Source organism: Motacilla alba, chromosome 5 (genome assembly GCF_015832195.1).
Source record: "Motacilla alba alba isolate MOTALB_02 chromosome 5, Motacilla_alba_V1.0_pri, whole genome shotgun sequence".
Lineage (NCBI taxonomy): Eukaryota > Metazoa > Chordata > Aves > Passeriformes > Motacillidae > Motacilla > Motacilla alba.
In genome coordinates this window covers 61132804-61155181 of record NC_052020.1, presented here as the reverse complement: position 1 = coordinate 61155181, position 22378 = coordinate 61132804, and the positions used below count along the sequence as shown (strand labels likewise).

The window sequence follows — 22378 nt, the reverse complement described above, 5'->3', positions numbered from 1 at the left end:
AGGGTAAAGGCAATAAAAATGTTACATTCCAAAATCACATCCCCATCCTTGTTATTACAGGGACATATTCCCGGGTGTTCTGCTTTAGATGGGAATCTTATTTCAATATTAAAGGAATACAAACCAAGCACTAGAGGCAAATACAAGAATCAGCCGTAAAATCAGAGTTTGCTTCATTCGGGCTTCACCCAGGAGGAATTTGCTTTGTCTGCATTTGGAAGTGGGAACAAAAAACAATGGGAAGAGCTTCCTTTGTACCCGTCCTGGCACTGGGAGAACTGGGAACATCATATTCATGGAATGTCCTGAGTGGGGGGGACTCACAAGGATTATGGATCCAGCTCCTGGCCCTGCCCAGACCCCCAACAATCCCACCCTGGGCATCCCTGGCAGTGCTGTCCAAAGGCTCCTGGAGCTCTGGCAGCCTCGGGGCCATGCCCATTCCCTGGACAGCCTGGGCAGTGCCAGCACCCCCTGGAACAGTGGAACCTTTCCCTGTTGTCCACCCTATCCCTCCTGGACACAGCCCCAGCCACTCCCTCAGTCCAGTCCTTGGTCAGCAGAAGGAAGCCCCTTAGGAGGGCAGGGATTCACAATCCAAGCTCTCTCCTCCAGTTCCTCCCATTTTTGGACTCCTCAAATCCTCCCCAGCATGAATTCCTGGTTCAGGTGATTTAAAACCAAAGGAATTGGGCTCATGGCTAAAAATCCAGATCCCAAACCAGCCAGCACTGGCAGCTGTGCCAGGGTCTCTTTGCTCACAAACTCTGAGCTCTTCTTCCATCAGCTGATGGATCCCTGGTTTGGAATTCCAGCTGGGAAACTGGGAATTATGCCATGTTTTCTGCTTAAGGAGGTTTTGTTTTGGAAGAAGGTGACAAAACCAGGTGACACCCAGAACCTGTGGGGTCATCACCAACACCCAGCTGGCACCTATTTCCCTCTCCCTTCCTCTCTCCTGGGTTTCATCATTTTTCCTGAACAATTCCAGCAAGGAGCTGCTCTTTGCTCCCACTTCCCATCAAATCTTGAGACAGGGAACAAGGGAACCACGGATAATCCTTCACAACTTGAAGCAAAAGATAAAAGCACCGACGTCAACCCAAGCTGGTGGGGCCACTTCCATAATCCTGCAGATGAAAGGGAGCCCTTGCCATCCTTCAGGAACAAAGTGGGATGGGATAAAAAGGCTGGGACACATCCCTTTCATCCCAGTAATCCAGACAGAAAGTACATGGAAATGAGGGTTTGGATATGGCAGTTTCCCTTTATTTACACCGCAAGTTTCACTTTCAGCTCCAATCCCAAAAAAGCAAACAGAAATCCCTGGATTTCTGCAGCCACAGACACGGCAAGCTGGATTTAATCCGAAAAGTATTAAGAAATTCAGGAAGGTTGTTGAGGTTTTCAGCAAATAGGGTCAAGCCCCTCTGATGAAGGGAATATTTCCAATATTCCCAGTATTCATGAATGAGCCTTTAAATTGATATTTCTCTGCTAAAGGAGAAAAGAATGGGGAGTTATAGTCAGGGAATCATAGAATCCTGGAATGGTTTGGGTTGGAAGGACCTTAAAGCCCATCCAGTGCCACCCCTGGCATGGCAGGGACATCTCCCACTGTCCCAGGCTGCTCCAAGCCCCAGTGTCCAACCTGGCCTTGGGCACTGCCAGGGATCCAGGGGCAGCCACGGGAACACCATAGAGGTTCATGAATGAAATCCCATAAATTCCAAGAATTCCAAATGCAATGAAACCATCCCTGCCAGAAGGAGTCAGGACTAAATGGGGTCTGTTATCACTCTCAAAGCCTCTTCCCAAGCCGAAGTCTGTCCTAAATTACTTCCAGGATTGAGGAGGGGAACACTGGGCCATGGAGCTTTGGCCAGCAAAGCTTCTCCCAACCACAACCTCCAACCCAGCAGAGCCTCAGCCAGCCAACATTCCCGGTCCAAACCTTCCTTGGACCCCATTAGGAATAATAAAAATCATCATCGAACAATAGCAAGCTCTGGGAAATACTCCCAAAACTTTCCTGGAGCACTCTTTCCAGACATCCCATTTGCACACCACTAGAATGCCTCCGTGTCCTGAGGGCTCCGCGTCCCCCCTGCCCTTTGGAAGTCGGGGTTTCCGAGCGCCAATCCCACATTCGGGAATCAGGCTCGGCTTGGCAGGGGACAAAGAGAGCGGCAGAGCCCCTGGGAGCTCCTCCCCTGGCAGAACAAGGCCCTACTGATGCGAGGGAATCCGCCCCGCTCCCATTCACGCCGCAGCTGCAGCCTTGGGAAAGGGGCTCCCATTCAGAGGCTTCCGTGCGGGAGCGGTGCTGCCGCGTTGCAGGAGCCACGGGGCTGGGACGGTTGGGGTGGACGGAGATGAGAGGTTTTTGAAGCCAGGTCTCGGAGCTTGGGGTTTATTGCAAAGGGCCTGGGTGCAGGGGCCCTGCTGGAGCTGCCAGCCACAGCTCGGAGCAGGCCCGAGAGAGGGAGAGAGGGGTAAAGAGAGGGGTAAAGAGGGAATGAGAGAGCAAAAGAGAGGATCTGAGGGCAAGGTTCCTGTTACAAATACAATAAATCTTCTGGTCTTGGAACTTGGGGTTTGTTGCAAAGGGCCTGGGCGCAGGGGCCCTGCTGGGAGCTGCCAGCAGCAGGAGAAGCCCCAAAGAGGGAGAGAGGTAAAGAGAGAGAGTGATAAAGAGACGTAAAGAGAGTGGTAAAGAGAGAATGAGAGAGTAAAAGAGAGGATCTGAGGGCGAGGTTCCCATTACAATACAATAAATCTTCTTCTGGTCTTGGAACTTGGGGTTCATTGCAAAGGGCCTGGGTGCAGGGGCCCTGCTGGGAGCTGCCAGCCTCAGCTCAGAGCAGGCCTCAAAGAGGGAGAGAGGGGTAAAGAGAGTGGCAAAGAGGGAATGAGAGAGCAAAAAAGAGGATCAGAGGGCGAGGTTCCCGTTACAATACAATAAATCTTCTTCTGGTCTTGGAACTTGGGTTTGTTGCAAAGGGCCTGGGGGCAGGGGCCCTGCTGGAGCTGCCGGCAGCAGGAGCAGCCCCAAAGAGGGAGAGGGGTAAAGAGAGAGAAGGCAAGAGCGAGGTACAGAGGATGAGAGAGCAAGGACGAGTAAAAAGAGAGCGAAGTTCCCGTTACAATACCATAAATCTTCTTCTGTGCTGAATATTCTAATGCTCACTAACCAATCTAATACAAGATACAAATCCTACAGCATTTACATACAGCCTATAGGAATCATTACATTACCACACTGTGTTACATTTTAAACCCTAAAAACTGCTCTTTGGGCCCCTTCTGCCAAGCTGGCAGGGTCTGCTCTGACCCTGGGACCTGTCTGCAGGCAGAGGGTGTTGTTTCATTAAAGGGGATTACCTTCAGCCGGCCATGCCATTGTTTTCCTGTTGTTCAGGAACTGAGGTACCTCAAAGCTTGCTTTCATTTCAATCTCGCCTATAGTTTCCATATTCTCAAAATCTTTTGCCAGGCAATCATATTTATAAGGTTTTCCTGTTTCATCTACCTCAGCATCACATCCTGGGACTTCAGAGCTGCCTGGGGAGCCAACGGCACCGGTGACAAAGTGCTCTTGGAATTACAGCGGGTCACAAAGCCCAGCCCTGCTGCTCCAGGCACTACCAGGAATTAAATGGGAATTACATCCATTTTTGTGGCCCCGTGTTAAAGGCAAGGCAGGCACCGGTGGCAGATCGATGGAGATTGATTAGGAAATTAATAATTAATGGCTCCAACATAGCCCAGTCCTTCCAAGGTGCTACACACACCCTGGGCTTGATTAATGACTGGGGCAAGGCTTTCTCAGACTGAGCACAAACCAAGCACTCTTAAGTCATCGTTAACACGCTTAATTAGACCAGGCTGCCAAGCACTTGGACCAGAGAAGCTGTGGCTGCTCCATCCTTGGAATGTTCCAGGCTGGATGGGGTTTGGAGCAACCTGACCCAGTGGAAGGTGTCCCTGCCCTGCAGGGAGTTGGAATGGGATAATCCTAAACCAGCAGCAAACACACCCTGGGCTTGATTAATGACTGGGGCAAGACTTTCTCAGACTGAGCACGAAGCAAACACTCATTAAGTCATCCTTAACACTCTTAATTAGACCAGGCTAATAAAGGCCAAGCACTCTGGACCAGAAAATTGTGGTTGCTCCATCCTTGGAATGTTCCAGGCTGGATGGGGTTTGGAGCAACCTGACCCAGTGGAAGGCGTCCCTGCCCTGCAGGGAGCTGGAATGGGATAATCCTGAAGGTCCCATCCCACCCAAACCATTTTGGGATTTATTCAAGGATGAGATGAAGATGTTGAGGGAATTTGAAGGGGTGGAATCTCTGCTGCTGCCTGGGATGGGGAGCTGAGGCTGGGATCGCACGAGGAGGAAAATCCATCTGTCATTCTTGGAGCAGCCCGAAAAAATCCACTGCCAACGTGTCATAATTACAGTGAGACAAATAGAGGTATTTAGGCTGGATGTATGGAATTGAGGAAATGTCACAATTGGCTTTAGGGATTACTGGAAATGCAGAAGAAACCCAATAATTTAATAGCAATATCAAAGTACAGGCAGCAAGTCGTGTCCTTGACAAGGCTCTCAGCTGTGATGAATGGAAATGAAAGGACATTATTTCCTCCAGTTTGGGGCATTATTTGAAAGGCAGAACCGAAGTAATAGAACATAATTGAATTATATTTTTATATCCATTGCTGTGTGTGCATCCATTTCATTTACAGCCAGCATTTCTTGCAGGAACACAAAGCCAATATTCCTAACGAGACACGCAGGGCTCAGAGAAGAAGGGTTTGAGCTGCCTGCCAGGCTGCAAGCAGCATTCCTGGAACTATTTACTCCAGAAAGCTCAAACAAGAGCGAGTTGGAATTCCCAGATTCTGAGTTAGAATCAGAAAAACACAGAATGGGAATGGGAGGGAGCTTAAAACTCATCTCGTTCCACCCCCTGCCTTGGCAGGGACACCTCCCACTGTCCCAGGCTGCTCCAAGCCCCAGTGTCCAACTTGGCCACAGCTTCTCCAGGAATTCCAGCCCAGCCCCTCCCCACCCTCCCAGCCAGGAATTCCTTCCATAAATCCAACCTAAATCTCCCCTCCTTCAGCTCCATTCCCCATTATCTTTTCTTTTTTTTTTTTTTACTGTTATTTTACAGGGGGAAAATCAACTTTTTATTGCCTACCCTGCAATAGGGCAGGGCCTTTCTTTTCATCCTCAGGCCGTCAAAAAACTCAAATTACCCCTAAAAAATATAAACCCAGGGAAAAATAAAAGAGAAAAATCCTAAAACTGAACAAGCGATGAAAATCTCTTTTATATTTTTTCTGTGTTTATCCTCTGCTGCTACAGAGAGATCCCAGCGGAAGCTGCACACATCGTGAAAAGAGGAGAAAATGAGAAAATTCTTCAGCTAAACAGTTTTAGAGTTCTAGAACAGTTCTAGTTCTAAAACTTTGTGTTTAGGCAAAGAAAACACATTTATCTTACATGTCATAATCTTTTTTTTTTTTTTTTTACTTACTCTCTCTTTTCTCCTATTTCCTTTTCACTGCCTTTAAATTTCCAGCACTTCCAGGTCAAGAAGAAATAAAGAGAAGCTTCTCAAATCCCAGATCTTTCAGGTTTGTGTCCTTTTTTTTACTTGATACATGGAATAACTGAGGTAAAATACTCCCAGAGCAGCTTTAAGCATTGCAAGTGCTTCAGGATCATCATGGAATGGTTCCTCATGGAATGGTTTGGGGTGGAACAAACCTCGGAGATGATCTAATTCCAGCCCCTCATGTCACAGGTAGGATTTAGGGTTTTCCCTGGCACACAGGAGAGATTTCCAGCTGGTAAAACACCTGGATCTGTTCTGGGATAAAGGGGTGGCTCCCCCCACCCAGGGCAGGTGTCCCTTGAAGGCCAGAGCCACCCTTGTCTGCCCCTGAACCTGCCACTGGGGTCCCTGAGCAGTCACTGCTCCTGTCAGGGATTAAAAAGGAAAAAAAAAATCCTGATTTTCAGTCTGCCCTGAGCCTGTCCCTGAAATAAAGAGACTTAAAGTTGAGGCAAGAGCAAGATCATTTTGTCTGGGCACCCTGTCAAAAATGGAAAATTCTGAGGTTCAGGGGGCAGAGCGGGGAGTTACAGGATAGAAATACAGAATGGAATTATCAGAGAATTGTAAATTGGAATACCCTGAGTGGGAAAGATCCACAAGGATCACAGAGCCCAGCCCCTGTCCCTGCCCAGCCCCCCAACAATCCCACCCTGGGCATCCCTGGCAGCTCCTGGAGCTCTGGCAGCCTCGGGGCCATTCCCTGGGCAGCCTGGGCAGTGCCAGCACCCTCTGGGGGAAGAACCTTTCCTTAAAATCAAAAACCATAAACAAATATAGCCATAAATCACATTTATGAAGGTTTTTCAGCTGAGCTCAGTGTTTATACATTCCCACATATCCACACACGCCAATCCAGGTATCCCTATCCCATTCCTCAATGGAATTTCCCTTTTCCCCCCCATCCTCCAACTTTTCCAGAATCCCTCCGCTTGTCCAGCCGTGGGGCCGCAGCTCTGGTGACTCGCATCTTTATGCTCCTTTTTCCCTGGGTGCTTTCCCTCTCCCTCTCCAGCACTTTGGTGCCTCGGTGGGCTCGTGCCGCCGTTCACGCACAGAAGTGGCATTGAGGATTCCAGCGGGAGGAAGGGAGGTGGATCTCGGCTTTTCAAGGCACTTCCCTCGCTGGTTCTGCTCGGGAGAGGCCTCAAAAGCTCCCTGCTCCCACACTGGAGGGGTTCATTCCGTGGGGATTTGATCCAGAGGCGGATCCTCCCTTCGGCAGCTTAAACCCGTCATGGAATTGTCCCTTCCCTGCTGGATTTAATCCACGCAGGATTAAATCCATCCCAGCCACGCCAAAGTCAGGCCTGCAAGGTGAGGCCGCGGATCTAAGAGCCCCTGGAGCACAATTCCCACTTTCCAAAAATAGAAGGGATGAGTTGTTCCTCAATTCCCCGAGTGCAGCTCTGCCTGAACAGCTCCAGACACCTCAGCCCAGCCCTGATGCAGCAGCAACATCCTAATTAGTGGATTAGGGATGGCTGGCTAACGAGGAGCTGCCAAGGAGGGACCCTCAGGCTTCTGGAGGACACAGGAACAAACATCAGCAACGTGCTCGGGAAAAGGGAGCTGGGATGCAGAGATGAAAAGGGAATTTTTTGGGAATGCAGGGAAGCAGCTCTGGTTGGACCCGGTGTTTGTGGGGCTGGGAATGTGGAGAGCTCTGCATTCCCACAGGGCTGAGCTTCTCCAAGGAGATCAGCAGGACCTGGGGACGCTGGGGTGATGTGACCCCCAGGGAATAAAGGAATGTTCTTTAGACACTCATGGAATTGTTAGGGTTGGAAAACACCTCTAGGACATCAAGTCCAGCCATTCCCAGCCCTGCAAGGCCACCACTGACCCCTGTCCCCAGGTGCCACATCCACAGGGATTTAAATCCCTCCAGGGATGGGCGCTCCAAACCTCCCTGGGCAGCTGTGCCAGGGCTGGGCACCCTTTCCATGAAGGAATTTTCCCAGTATCCAACCTGAGCCTCCCCAGGTTACATTTGAGGTCATTTCCTCTGATCCTGGAGGTTTTTACGTGGAAAACAGGAACCCAACCCCCCCGGCTGTGCCCTCCTGGCAGGAGCTGTGCAGAGCCACAAGGGCCCCCTGAGCCTCCTTTGCTCCAGGCTGAGCCCCTTCCCAGCTCCCTCAGGAATTCCTGAAACAAAACACCCATATTCCAACTGCAAAGGGAAAGAGGACAATTCCTCATTCCGTTCCAGGAGCAGATTCCCTGTCAGCCCTGCAGGGAGCCAAAACCTGCCAGGACAACGGGATTGGTGGGGCAAGGTTTAGACCTAATAAAGAACAGGACTGGGGGATCCCTTGGGATCCTTTCCAGCTTTATTTCCTATTATTCCTTTTTGCTAAAGAATTATCCTGGAAAAGCTGGGGCTGCCCCTGGATCCCTGGAAGTGCCCAAGGCCAGGTTGGATGGGGTTTGGAACACCCTGGGACAGTGGGAGGCGTCCCTGCCCATGGAAGGGTGGCACTGGATGGGATTTAAGGTCCTTCCATCCCAAACCATTCTGGGATTCCATAAAATCATCCGCCTGCGGTGCTCAGCTCGGAGCACCCTCAGGATTTCCAGCCCCTTTCATGCAGATCCCAGTCACCTCCCCCCAGGAATGCCAGGAAATGTGAAGAGAAATATCTTTTCCACCTTCCATAATTCCCTTTGCAGAGCATTGTCTGACTGACGGGAAACAAAGCAAGTTTATCATGACAGGCTTCAGCCTAATCGAGGGATTAAAAGTGAATTAAGCCTTTTTTAATTTGTCTCCCACCACATGCCCCAGACAGAGCAGCAGCTTCAGCTGTGATTTCAATGAGCTGTGGCAGGCAGCTGAAAAATCACGGATTGAAAGGCTCATCCTGCTCGGGAAAAGTTCCTGGGCTGGTTTATTTTCTCCTGGAAGCTGCCAAAACTCAGCTTTAATTTATGGAATAATGATCACCTGCACTAAACTGCCTGCTAATAGACAAAGTAATATCATTTCCAAATGAATCAGTGCCACCCAAGCTGCTTTGTGGAGCGAGATAAAAGCCTGATTTGCCTTTCCTCAATCATATTACAGGAGCTATTCTGAGGAGCCCAGAATTCCCGTGGTTTTCTGGGTAAATATCCTGCTTTTTCTCTGGCATTCTGAAACAATGAACGCTCTTGAAAAGCTCCATTCAGGTTATTCTTAGCTCGGAGTGTTCCATGTGCCATTCAGCAGGAGCTGGGGCTAAAATTCCCTTTTTTTAGTGCCTCCCATGAAAACTGGTGACACCACCAGCTGTCAGTAATTCCTCTGTGACACTCAGCTGAGCTGGGCTTGGAACAACAGATCCAGGGATTTCTGCTCGAGGAGGAATTTGTGGCTGCTCACAGAAACCTGAGCAAAGCATGGTGCAGGTGAAGGCAGAGAGATGGGGAGAGAATCCCAAAATCATGGAATACTTTGGGATGGACAGGGCCTTAAACCCCATCCCATCCCACCCCTGCCATGGGGCTGCTTCCCTTCCAATTTCTTATCTGTTGAGATAGGAAATTTGCAGATTAATCGCTGCCTTCAGGCACAAAATCAGCCTCAACAAGCCCCTCTACCTTCTGCTTCAAATTATTGTTCTTAATTGTCACCTTGGGCTCTGGCCTGTGCACGGTGACACCTCTGGGGTGACCTCAGCTGCCCCATTTCCAGCAGCCACTTTGGGTTTTGGGGCTGGTTTTGCGTTTTAAACTGGTCTGTGCTGGAACAAAGAAATGTTTTTGTCAGGAAAGTGAGGTCACAGCGTTGGAGGAGGGGGCCGAGGGTCCAGGGTCTCATGGAACAGCTGGAGAGAGGAGATTGTCCCCCTCTGTCCTGTCCTTGGGAGACTCCACCTGGGAAATTCCAGCTCTGGAATTCTCAGCACAAGAATGTTGTGGATTTCCTGGAGTGATCCAGAGAAGGCCACAGAGCTGCTCCAACAGCTGGAGCCCCTCTGGAGCCAGGCTGGGAGAGCTGGGAATGCTCCCCTGGAGAGGAGAAGGCTCCAGGCAGAGCTCAGAGCCCCTGGCAGGGCCTGAAGGGGCTCCAGGAGAGCTGGAGAGGGACTGGGGACAAGGCCTGGAGGGACAGGAGCCAGGGAATGGCTGCCAGTGCCAGAGGGCAGGGATGGGTGGGAAATTGGGAATCGGGAATTCCTGGCTGGGCTGGAATTGCCAGAGCAGCTGGGGCTGCCCCTGGATCCCTGGCAGTGCCCAAGGCCAGGCTGGACACTGGGACACCCTGGGACACTGGGAGGTGTCCCTGCCATGGCAGGGGTGGCACAGGGTGGGGTTTGAGATCCACTCCAAACCATTCCATGATTCCATCAAACGCAGAAGAGCCAAATCCCCCCATTCTGATGCCACAAACTGCAGCTGCATTAAACACACTCAGAACCACAGCAGTGACAATAAATCTGGGACATCTTTGCACCTCTCAGATATTCCTGGCTCTCCATCCCATCCCTCCCGCTTCCAATTAAACCGATGGACAGGACAGGACTGAAACAGCTTCAGCTTCAGGCTCTGATTTTCATTACTTTGGATTTATCCTGGATTCCTCTGGATTTGCAATTCCTCTAATTTCTCCCGAGTTACACCAGGTGAAGTTCAAGTGAAGAACTGTGTGGTGAAGTTTTATTAAATGAGCAAAGTTTTCGGTTTGGGGCTCCCCCCACCTCAGTCCCTGTCCTTAATGAGCTCCTGCATTAATCCCTTTTCACATCTAATCCCACGCTTGACGCTTGTGATCGAATTCCTCATGGAAAATAGGGAATCCTTGTTATTTTCCAGGCTTGTATATTTGGGAAATTACTCCAGAAAAGACAATTTTCTCCCCAAATAACCATGGCACGTGTAAGGTGGGAATAATTCCTTCTTTTGGCAAAATTGCTCCAGGATCACCCATCCTGGGCTCAGGAAATGAGAGTTTGCTGCTCCCCAAGGGCTGGAACATCAATTTTTTTGAAGATGAGGCTCAACACGAACCGAGAATGTGCTGGCTCCAACAGCAAAGCTATTCCAAGGAAAAAAAATCCCAATCCCAAGGGAGTGGGATCAATTCCCACGCTCTCTTGCCATGGATGAAGGTGGGTGAGGGTCAGGAGTTGCTCCCAACTCCCAACCTCCCATGGAAAGGTTTCTCCTGCCATGAAACCAGAGCTGCTCATGAGGGACAAACCTCACTTCCGGATTTTTTTTTTTTCCCTGGAAAAATTAATGGGAGTGTAAATTAAGGCCTTCCAAGTCATTTTCCCAGATATCTTCTGAGCAGACCATAATTCCTGGTGGAGCTGCTTTCAGGGGTTGTGGACAGCAGTGGGAAACCACAGGTCTGCTGTCCAATCAGCAATTCCAAAAAAAGCTGGAGGCAACTCCTTGGAATAAAGCTCTGAGGATGGGAATGACGGGAAATACGGGAGAGCAAATAAAATTCCTTGTTGATCCCAGCCACGCTCAGCATTTTAATTTTGTGTGCATTTTCTCTCTGATTTCAGACACAGATTATTAAGGCTAACCCATCCTAATCCAACCTGAAGTCTCCAAATGTTCCAACACTTCCTGTGGAATTGTTGTCCAAAGCATATTCCCCTGAAATTCCTGATTAGTCAGAAATCCAAGCCCAGTCTGGATTTGGTGGGAGGTTTGGAAACCATTTCAGACACATCCTGTGTTTATCCTGGACACAGAGACTTTAGGAGAGGTAAAATCTGGGATTTGCATCCCTCCCCAGCATTCCCAGGTGCATTTCCTGGGATTGACCCCTGGTGTTACAGCCACGACGGGAAGGAGAGACACGACTGACTGATCCATGAGGGATGAGCCCAAAAACCAGAATGAATTCACAACAAATTCCACAAAACAGAAACAACTTTTCCAGGAATTCTACCTAAACGCTTGGAGACCTTCCCGCAAAAGGATTTCAACACAACCCCTCGGATATTTCCATTTGGAACAATTAAATCTGAAAGGAAACATTTTGGTTGGAATCAATGAAGGAATTGATGTTCAGGTCGATGTAAGGAAAGGTCAAATCAATCCCCGAGATCAATGCCGGAGTGGAGACAGGTTGGGTTTTTCCCATGAAATATTTTGTGGAATAAACAATTCCAAAGTTTCAACAGCACAGAGAAGACAAGGAACTACTGGAGGGATTCCAGAGGTCATGGAGCTGCTCCATGGAGCCCCTCTGCTCTGGGGCCAGGCTGGGAGAGCTGGGAATGTTCCCCTGGAAAAGGGAAGGCTCCAGGGAGAGCTCAGAGCCCTTCCAGGCCCTAAAGGGACTCCAGAAGAGCTGGAAAGGGACTGGGGACAAGACATGGAGGGACGGGACACAGGGAATGGCTTTTAGCTGGAAAAGGGGGGATTTGGGTAGGATATTGGAAAGGAATTCCTGGCTGGAGTGACCAGGACAAGGGAGAATGGCTTTAAGCTGGAAGAGGGGAGATTTAGATGGGATATTGGGAAGGAATTCCTGGCTGGGAGGGAGGTGAGGGGCTGGGCTGGGATTGCCAGAGCAGCTGGGGCTGCCCCTGGATCCCTGGCAGTGCCCAAGGCCAGGTTGGACTTTGGAGCTTGGATCACCCTGGGATAATGGAAGCCATCCCTGCCCATGGCAGTGGCCGGAATGAGATGGACTTCAAGGCTCTTCCCACCCAAACCATTCCCGGACTCGCTGAAAGAGCCCCAGATTCCGGAGCTGAGTGCAGGAGGTGCTGCTGGAGCTCACCAGTTTTGTTGGAGAGGCGGAAGGACACCATTTTATCCGGGATGCTGCAGACATTCCGCACCGAGGCGATGCAGCTGTAGTTGGCGTAGTCCTGAGGTCGCAGATTCTTCAGCTTCAGGATCTTGGTTTCTCCCTGGAAAAGGAGGAGAGAACATCAGGAAGGGACAGAGGAAAAAATGGATACAGATCTGGGATTTCCATCCTCCTCCAAGTTTCTTGGGATTGACCCCTGATGTTACATCCACAAGAAAGACACGACCCGACTGATCCAGAAGGATTGGGATGACTCTAAAAGAAAGGAGTAAATTCACAAGAAATTCCACAAAATGCAAACTTTTCCAGGGGTTCTACCTAAAGGCTTCGAGATCCTCCCCCAAAGGATTTCCAAATGATACAGGGAATATCAACACTGGAAAGCCAGAGAGAAATTGGTTTGATGGAGTCCTTCATGTCGCAAATTGTTCAGGATAATTTATTATAAGGTGCAATTTCCATGAAGAAAAAAATCCCCAGGTACAAAATTCCTCCTGTTTTCCTTTAAAAATGAGGAGCTGATGGGTTCTATTTTTAGCCAGGGAGCAGGGATGGAGCAGGGAGATGAACGGGACATGGAATGTCAAATTCCTTCAAACACGGACAGCAGAAAACTGGGAAATGGGAAATCTGAGATTCCCCCTGCGAAGTTCCAAAAGAAAAATGTTGGAAATGTTTATTATCCGGTGTCCAGATAAATCCAACAACTTTAATACTGGCACAGCCTTAGGAAGACATGGAACTATTTTTAATAATATCAGTGGGTGAACTGCTCAGGAATGTCTAGGAAAAATATGGAAGTTTGAGAAGATGAATGGACAAACCTGGCAAAAAAAATAAATCCATATAAAAAAATACAGCTGAGCAGGGGAGAAAAGAATCAGCCCTTGAAGTCTTGGAGAGACTTTGGGAATATTGGGATTTCAGTTGTTTCTGTGTAGAACCAATCTCATGGATATGATGGGATTAAAATTAAGACCATTGTAAGGCCAAGCCTGGGAAAAGCTGCTCCTAAAGATCAAATTCGTGCTTTAGGAGCTTTCTCTGGGAAGGGCCTGGGAAGGCACAGCCTTAGGAAGACATAGACGTGGATAAACTGCCCAGGAATGTCTAGGAAAAATAGGAAAATTTGAGAAAATGAATGTACAGAACTGGGAAAAAATAAATCCATCAAAAAGATACAGCTGAGCAGGAAAGAAAATAAACAGTCCTTGAAATCTTGGAGAGATTTTGGGAATACTGGGATCTAGACTGTTTCTTTGTAGAACCAACCTCATGGAAATGATGGGATTAAAATGAAGCCTTGGAAGGGTTGCTCCTCAGGATCACCGTTCTGCTTTAGGAGGTTTTTCTGGAATAGGGAATGGCCTGATCCAGGCTCCAAAGGCACTGAGTTCTGGAAGCTCGGAGCAGCTTCACCCCAGCATTCCCTCCTTAGCTCCAGGTTGAACTTGGGCTGAACCCCCAATGGAATTCTGGATCCTGTCCCCAGCTCTCAGAGATTTATAAAAAATGCATATATTTTCCTCATTGGTCGGGATAATTAGTCTAATTATCTCTAATTGCATAATTATCGTAAATACAGCAAATTTAATCTCGTGCTCAGGCTGAGCAATTCCAATGAGTGACGAGGAGGATAAGAACTCCCAGGGAAAAAATCTCTATTGAGATTTGGGATTTGGGAAGTTCATTTTTCCAACATTTTTTGTGGATGAGGATGGGCAGGTTTGCTCTGGGTGCTGGAACAAGTGGCTGATGTTTCCTGAGTGACTGGAAAAATCTGATCATATTTGAGGGATTTGTTTGGATTTGCCCAGTTCTCCAAGTGTCTCCCGTGATTTAATTGCTGATGGGATTTTGGGACCATCCCAGAGTATGGGCAAAAAGGGAAAGGGGGGAGATTCTACCTCTCTGCCCTGCTCAGGTGAGACCCCACCTGCAGAGCTGCCCTAGCTCTGGGGACAGAGCAGGATGTGGAGCTGCTGGAGAGATCCAGAGGAATCAACACAGCTGCTCCAAGGGCTGGAGCCCCTCTGGAGCCAGGCTGGGAGAGCTGGGAATGTTGCCCTGGAGAGGAGAAGGCTCCAGGCAGAGCTCAGAGCCCCTGGCAGGGCCTGAAGGGGCTCCAGGAGAGCTGCAGAGGGACTGGGGACAAGGCCTGCAGGGACAGGAGCCAGGGAATGGCTGCCACTGCCAGAGGGTAGGGATGGATGGGAGATTGGGAATTCCTGGCTGGGCTGGGATTCCCAGAGCAGCTGGGGCTGCCCCGGATCCCTGGCAGTGCCCCAGGCCAGGCTGGATGGGGCTGGAGCAGCCTGGGATTCCTGGGTTGGAATGGGATGAGCTTTATGGTCCCTTCCCAGCCAAAGCATTCCAGGATTCTGTGTTCACCAGAATAATAAAAGCATCATAATGAAAACTCTTTTTGGGGGTAAAAACCCCAAGAAATTTCGTTTCCCTTTCCATTCCATTTCACTTCCAGATTAAAATCCACCTTCAGAACCCTCAAGAAAAAAATTCCCTCTCAAAATTCCCAAGTCTGGATCCTCTGAAGCCAAATCCCCTCTGTCCCGCTTGCCATCAGCTCTCCCTGTTTGCATCCCTACCATGAAATGAACTAATTAAGCAGAAGATGTTGATGACTCTTGAACCTTTAATTACATCTTTTCCTCTCATAAACACAGAGCAGATCCTGCCTGCACGGATCCAGGCCATGCTAATTCCAGCTGCCCTCCAATAACTGGAGAAAGGTTATGGATAAGACTGGAATATCACCAGGACAATCTGATTTATTCATTAATTAAACCCATGCCGAGATTTTAGGAAGGGTGATCTCAATAACCTAAAAAAAAGAATATAATTTCATGCGACACATTTTAGTGGATGAATCCGTAGATTTTAGGGAAGGCAATCCTCAGCATTTCCATAATGAAATATAAAATATATATAAAAAAAAAAAACACTTTCCCTTTTTAATTAATACATTTCAAAACTCCAGTTTACACTCGAGTCCAAGCAAAGCCCCAGATTTGCCGAACTGGGTCCGCTCATGTTAAATTAAAAATAATCTCATTACATTTAGGACACCAATAACTTGGCTCTGTGATTTAATTCCCATCTCTGCAAGGTTCCGGGCTCCACATTTCTCCAGAAAACGCGGAGCTGTTGGAGCAATATAAAGCTGTCAAGTACAATAAAAAGCCACAAATGAAGGTGCTCTCAAATCATTAACTGAAAATTATTTATGAAAGTCGCAGTTGCTTTCTGCTCTGAACACCAAATTACCAGGCAGTTTTCACCTCTGCCTTTCCTTGTTATTCCTTCAGATTTCCCAAACCAATTTTTCCCATTTTTTTTCTCCTTTCTTTTTTATTGTTTTTTTTCTTCAAACACCATCCCACACTTTTGGCCACAGACAATGGGATTTGCCACCTTTTTTCATCCTGCCTCGGTGTAAATGTGTACATGATAAATTAATCTCAGCTTATCTGACAGAGCCAGGATTCCTTCGGGGCTGGGAATGGGAGCAGGAACACTTTGGAAAAGGTTTTATTTCCTTTTTTTGACACCTCATTTTTAAGTGGGGGAATTGTGAAATGAAACCTTATATTTAAAGATAAAAGAGGCAGGAGAAAAAGGAGTATAAAAACCAACACGGGGAGCTCCCATGGAGTCAGGAATCATGGAATTTTAAGGTTGGAAAAGCCCTCCAAGATCATTAACTCCAACCATCAACCACCACCATGTTCTCCATGAATCCATGTCCTCAAGTGCCACATCCACACTTGGTTTTTGAACGCTTCCAGGGATGGAGATTCCACCCCTCTTATGGGCAGCTGTAGCTCTTCCATAAAGAAATTTTTCCTACAATTTAACCTGCATGAAAAGATTTTTAAGGCCGCAATTTAGGCTGAGTGCAGAATCACTGAGTTTGATCAGGAACGATGAGGAAATGGGAATCAGAAGTTTGGGCTTGCAGGATCCAAAAAAAATCACTTTAAAAGGCCTCCTGTAGATATCACTCCCCCATCATTTAATAATTCATATTTCCACAAAACCTAAATGTATTTCATGCCAGCAAATCGATTAACAACACCCAGGAGCGCTTGGGGTGGGGCATCATCGTCTGGAGGCCATCCCCAATCCCCGCCCCACAAACCCAGCGGGCAGATTCCATTACGAAGCCTCAAGATGGAAAAAAAAAATCCTGTTTTTAGGCCCACCTGGGTAAAGAAGGGCTCGTAGATCTCCACTCCCTTGTCGGAGCCCTGCAGCAGCACCTCCTGGCCGCGGCGCCAGCTGTAGCGCACGGGCGGGTTGGAGTTGGCCACGCACCTGAGGAACACGGTCTTCTCATAATAAAACTGCTCCTTGGCTTCCCCGATGCTCTGGTGGACCGTGACTATGGGATCATCCAAATCTGGGGGGGAAACCAGGCAGGGAAAAGCAAGTTTAAGGCAGGCTTTAGGCGACTCAATGACAGCGCGGCGCCGGGAATTTCCCGCGACGCCTCATAACTAGTCAAGGGTAAAACAGAGACAAAACAGCTTGAAAAGCCCCAGATTTTAGGAATTTTGCAGCAAAAGTCAGGTTTAGGATTTATTTCCTTCTCCCCAACTGGATCTCCTTCAAAACTCACATTTTTAGGCAGAACAACACAGCCAATCTCATGCAAATGTCAATCATATTTCTATTATAGTGCGATGATTACCGCGGTTTCGTCTGGTTCGCAGCTTTACTCCTTGTTTCTTCTAACTCTTTTCCACAAAATTATAAAGCTTTGGCAATAAATAGACAGCCTGATTTGCATCCAAATGGCAGGATCCAGGAGTCCATGGATCATGTGCACGCAGCTGTTTGCTTTTAAAGCTGCAATTTAAGGCAGCAATTTAATGCAGATTCCCTGCTTTTAGTTACAGGCATTTAACTTCCAGCAGGTAAATTCATCCCGGGCTTTGGAACACATTTCTCTTGATTAAAATACAGATATCGGATAATTACTCCCACTGCAGCAGCTCCAAGAAAATGAGATGCCCACAACGAGGAATTGGCTTCCGCAAGGAATAAAAACACAATAGCCTTTGGAATATGAGGATACCAAAGTAATTAATTTGGGCTTTATCCCACCAGGAAAAAAAAAAAAGATTCCTGGTCTGGGGTTTTTCTGAGCTTGGTCTGGAGGGACAATTTTATTGAGGAAGGAAAGAAATGGAACAAAGAAAAACAAGGAAAGTAAGAGATGTTTTTTCCTCAGTACTGGTTAAAAACACACAAATTCCAAATGACCACTCTCACAGCTGGGAATTCCTTCCCAATATCCCATCAATCCTGGCTCTATGGCAGTGGGAAGTTATTCCCCCTTCTCCTGTCCTCCCATCCCTGGAAACCAACAGTTTCAGTGGGAAGAACCTTAAATCCCAACCCATCCCAGCCCTGCCATGGCAGGGACACTTCCACTGTCCCAGGCTGCTCCAGCCCCAGTGTCCAGCCTGGCCTTGGGCACTGCCAGGGATCCAGGGGCAGCCCCAGCTGCTCTGGCAATCCCAGCCCAGCCAGGAATTCCCAGTTCCCAATCTCTCATCCATCCCTGCCCTCTGGCACTGGGAGCCATTCCCTGGCTCCTGTCCCTGCAGGCCTTGTCCCCAGTCCCTCTGCAGCTCTCCTGGAGCCCCTTCAGGTACCCTCAGCTCTCCCTGGGTTCTTCTCTCCAGGGGAACATTCCCAGCTCTCCCAGCCTGGCTCCAGAGCTGCTCCAGCCCTCAGAGCATCTCTGTGATCTCCTCTCCAACAATTCCATGTTTTTCTTGTGCTGGAATCCTGGACTCAGCATTCCAGGTGCACCCTCCAAGCACACAGGAATACAACATTCCATGTGCAACTCAGCCTTGGCTGCAGCCATTCAAGAACATTCTCAGTACTGCCTGTTCCTAAACAATTCCTTAAACCCCTTTGGGTAGGGGTTAATTATTCCTTTATCCCCAAATTTAACCCTATTTTTGCAAAGTCTGGTGTGAATAATTACCAAAATGTTGGTTCATCAGGTTTATTTGAGGTCAAATTTCAGTGCAATGGAGAACGAGGTTCTCAAATCTTCACCAAAAGGAACCCGTCAAAGGCACCCTCAAATCCATCGGCAAAGGTGGAGAGCCCTGGAATTACTGAGGTTGGGAAAGCCCCACGAGGTCACCAAATCCAACCATCAAGCACCATCACGTCCACCACTAAACCACAGCCTCGTGAGCCACATCCACAACTGGTTGAGCTTTTGCAGTGGTGGTGACTCCACCCCTTCCCTGAGTAGCCTCTTCCAAAGCTTGAAAAACCATGGAATTCTTAAGGAAGAACTTTGTTAATAAAATAAATAGATTAGAAAACATAAAAATTCCACGTTGAAAAGCAATTTCCAGAAAAAAAGGGCAAGTCTAAAGACTAAAAATTCATCTCGAGCTGCTCCATTTCTATTTGCATAAGGAGACTGAAGCTGGAGAGTCTCTTGACTAATTGGAAACAAAAACTCTTCCAAAATTCCCAACAATTCCAGCAATAATAATGGGGCACAGGTTTTAAATAAATGTTACCTTCGTCCCCACCTCTAAAACATTTAATTTAAGATCACAGAAGAAAATTATGGATCTGCTGCTCCAAATTGGGATGGCATTTCCTAATGAGATTTCAGTTTTGTTCAAAAGGTTATTTGAAATCACGGCAGCGCTTGAAAAGGGTTGAGAGTGCTCAGAAGTTCTGGCTTCTCCTCATGAGGTTGAAATAAAAGGGAGAAAATTCCCTCGCTGCAGTTTTTAGGGTCAAACTCCTGAGTTTTGATGGAGCACAGAACGCTCCCCACATTGATTCCCAGGTTATCCCTATTGAAGCACATCCCTGGATGGCAAACAAGGAGCCACGAGCTCCATCACCGAGACCAGGGATGCTCTTCCAATCTCTGACCCGTGGATGAATCCTTGGATAAAAGACCTGAGAGGTCCAAATCTGGGCTCGGCTTCCTTTTCATGGAGTTACTCAAGACAAGGCAGAGGAAATCCCTTAAAACCCGGAACCAGGACAGAAACCAGGACTGAAACCACGTCTGTCCCTGGCTGCAAGAGCAGCAGAGCTGTTTCCAGGGAGAAATTCCTTCTCATCCAACCCACCCCTGTGACACAAATTCCTGAGCGCCCTGTCCAGCTCCAGACATGGATAAACTGGAACAATGCAGGGAAGGCCACCAAGGTGACTGGAGGCCATCCAGATCCTGAGGGAGCTGGGTTTGGCCAACCTGGAGATAGTTTGGATAAAGGGAAAATCCAATTTCTGTCTTCAGAAGCCAACCAGGGACTCCTGGAGAAGACGAGGACAAAGGAGAAGCCGGGATGAAGAGCAGATGGAATTTCTGTCTTCAGCTTGCTACCAGAAAGTTCTAGAGAAGGTGAAAAACTCTTCTTGGAGGTGCAGAGGAAAGGACCATGAGGTCTGGGCTGCACCAAGAGAAATTTCTCCTAGATTTAGGGAAAACAAATTCCCTGTGCAATCAGCCAAGTGCCCAGAGGGGCCATGGGATACTTGGAGACATCCAAAGCTTGGCTGGACAGAGTCCTGAGGAATCTGACCTTGAAGGTGGCCCTGGTTTGAGCAGGGGGTTGGACAAGAGGTCATTTCAGATAAATTATTCCAAATCACTCCATGATTCCAGGAGCTGTGATGTCACTGCGTGTCCAGTCTGCTCTCTTGGAACAGATCCATGCTGGATCTTGGAAACAGGGAATAGTTTGGGCTGGAAGGGATCTTAAATCCCATCCCATTCCAGACCCATCCATGGGCAGGGACACCTCCCACTGTCCCAGGATGTCCCAGTGTCCAGCCTGGCCTTGGGCACTGCCAGGGATCCAGGGGCAGCCCCAGCTGCTCTGGCAATCCCAGCCCAGCCAGGAATTCCCAATTCCCAATCTCCCACCCATCCCTGCCCTCTGGCACTGGGAGCCATTCCCTGTGTCCTGTCCCTCCAGGCCTTGTCCCCAGTCCCTCTCCACTAATCCCTTCCAAGCAAGCACTGAACTATGGCAAGGGATGGAATTTGATAGGAATATCGGGAAAGCTCCAAGAAATCCACGTTGGGAATGGAACTGCAGCAAAGGCTCTGCCAAAGCATTTCATAATGGTCAATTAATGGAAAATTCCCACTGCAGAACCTGATGGATTTTTTTTTCCAACGGCAGTGCTGGAAAGATCCCGACAGCTGCAGCAAAGCCAAAGCAGAAGCAGTACCAGGAGAGTGAAGAATGTCCCCAATTTTTGGGAGATTTCCTTGAACATTCCCAGTGTTGGGAATGTGTGACTGGGTGGTTACATAAGGCTGTGCTTCGCTCAGGCCATGTGAGGGCTGGAAAAGAGAAAAATCAGGAAAAATATGGTGCTTGGACAGAGGATTCTGCAGGGGTATTGCAGGGAAACTCCAAAATTCCCTGTTTTTAGCCAGGTAGTTTAAAGCCACCTCCTGGTGCTCATGGAAGTTCTCCAGAATTCCAGCTTCAATTCTGATTGAATCGGGACTATTTGATATTCAATTTTCTAAACAGATTTTAAACCCCCCCTTTTTGAAGCTCTGGGGAGCTGCTGGTGGTGGTTCTTTCCCAGCAGCACGGGAATCCAAGGGCTTGGAAGGCTGGGAGGGAAGGGAAGGGCTTGGAATGGTCGCCCAGAGAAGCCCCTGGATCCCTGGAAGTGTCCAAGGCCAGGCTGGATGAGATTTGGAGCAGCCTGGGAGAGTAGAAGGTGTCCCTGCCCATGGCAGGGGTGGAATGGGATGGGATTTTAAGTCCCTTCCATCCCAAACCATTCCAGACACAATAATTTCAATTACCACACAAAAACAAACCTAATAAGATTTACCATTGGGAATCTCAGCAAGATGAATCTCTTCACTGTTTCACAAGAAAAGGAAAAAAATATCCCAAAATTTTCATTTTGGGTTGATGAAATTATGAGGAGTCACCAGATTAAATCAGCCTTTAAATCAAACTGAATTCATGGGTGCTGCTCCATGGTTAAAGTCTCTTAATCAACCTGAAAATAATTACAGAAAGATGTTTCCCACCGAGGTTTGTGCCACCATCAGGTTCAATTTCTCAGTCTTTAAACTCTGAATTGAACCAAGCACTCCCCAAAACCCAGATGGGCCAGGCATGGTAAACACTGGATCGGAAGAATTCCCCTCACACATCCCTGAGCTCTTGAACAAATGGAAAACTCAACCTAAGCTGATCAAAATGGGTCTAATCCAAACTCCCTGGGAATTGCATCATCATGGTGGAGTGGAGGTGCACGGAAGTGTGGCAGACGCTGTTCAAATCCTCCTTGTGCGGAATTCCAAAGGCATTGAGCTGTCTGGGAGAGGGAAACAGGGATCACGATCCCCACAGCCCCGACCTGAGCCCCGGGAGAGTCACAAAGACCAAGAGCTTGGCAGGACCCAGGCTGGATTTGCTGGATCATCTCCTCCCAGCTGCTGGGCCTGCAGTTTGCTGATTTCATTTGTTAATTAGCTGCCTTTGTCTTCAGATGTTGGGAGCAGGCGGGATGAGAATAAAATACATCTGGGAAAGGGATGGGAACGGCTTCATCCCGGCGGGCAGAGCGGAGACAGCGGTGACGCATCGCTGAGCTGGAGCTGCTCAGCTCCTGAGTTATCCCTGAATGTGAAAGTCCTGGTTTTTCCATGTCATTTTTCCTCTGGGAGTTATTCAGCTCCTAAACTATCCTTAAATGTGAAAGTCCCGTGTTTTCCACACTATTTTCCTTCCTTGATCCAGCACAAGCTTTCAACCATGGAATCATTGATGTTGGAAAAGAGTTCAGGATCATCGGGTCCAAGCTGTGCCTGATGCCCACCTTGTCCCCAGCCCACAGCTCTGAGTGCCAGGGCCACCACTGCCCCGTGTCCCCAGGTGCCACATCCACATGGATTTAAAATCCCTCCAGGC

The 22378-nt window shown here is 48.4% G+C and overlaps 1 protein-coding gene across 2 annotated transcripts in view; it reads right to left on the bottom strand.

The window, feature by feature from the left end:
* MDGA2 (MAM domain containing glycosylphosphatidylinositol anchor 2) overlaps positions 1–22378 on the bottom strand; it is a 207456-nt gene that overhangs the window by 96424 nt on the left and 88654 nt on the right. For both annotated transcript variants that reach the window (XR_005257063.1, XM_038137890.1), the window contains 2 exons: positions 16628–16824; positions 12372–12504 (listed from right to left, as the gene is read on the bottom strand). Coding sequence is in view for 1 of the 2 variants with exons in the window: in XM_038137890.1 (XP_037993818.1) it covers positions 12372–12402 (31 nt within the window). In the remaining variant the exon portion in view is untranslated. The remainder of the gene's footprint in view (positions 1–12371; positions 12505–16627; positions 16825–22378) is intronic.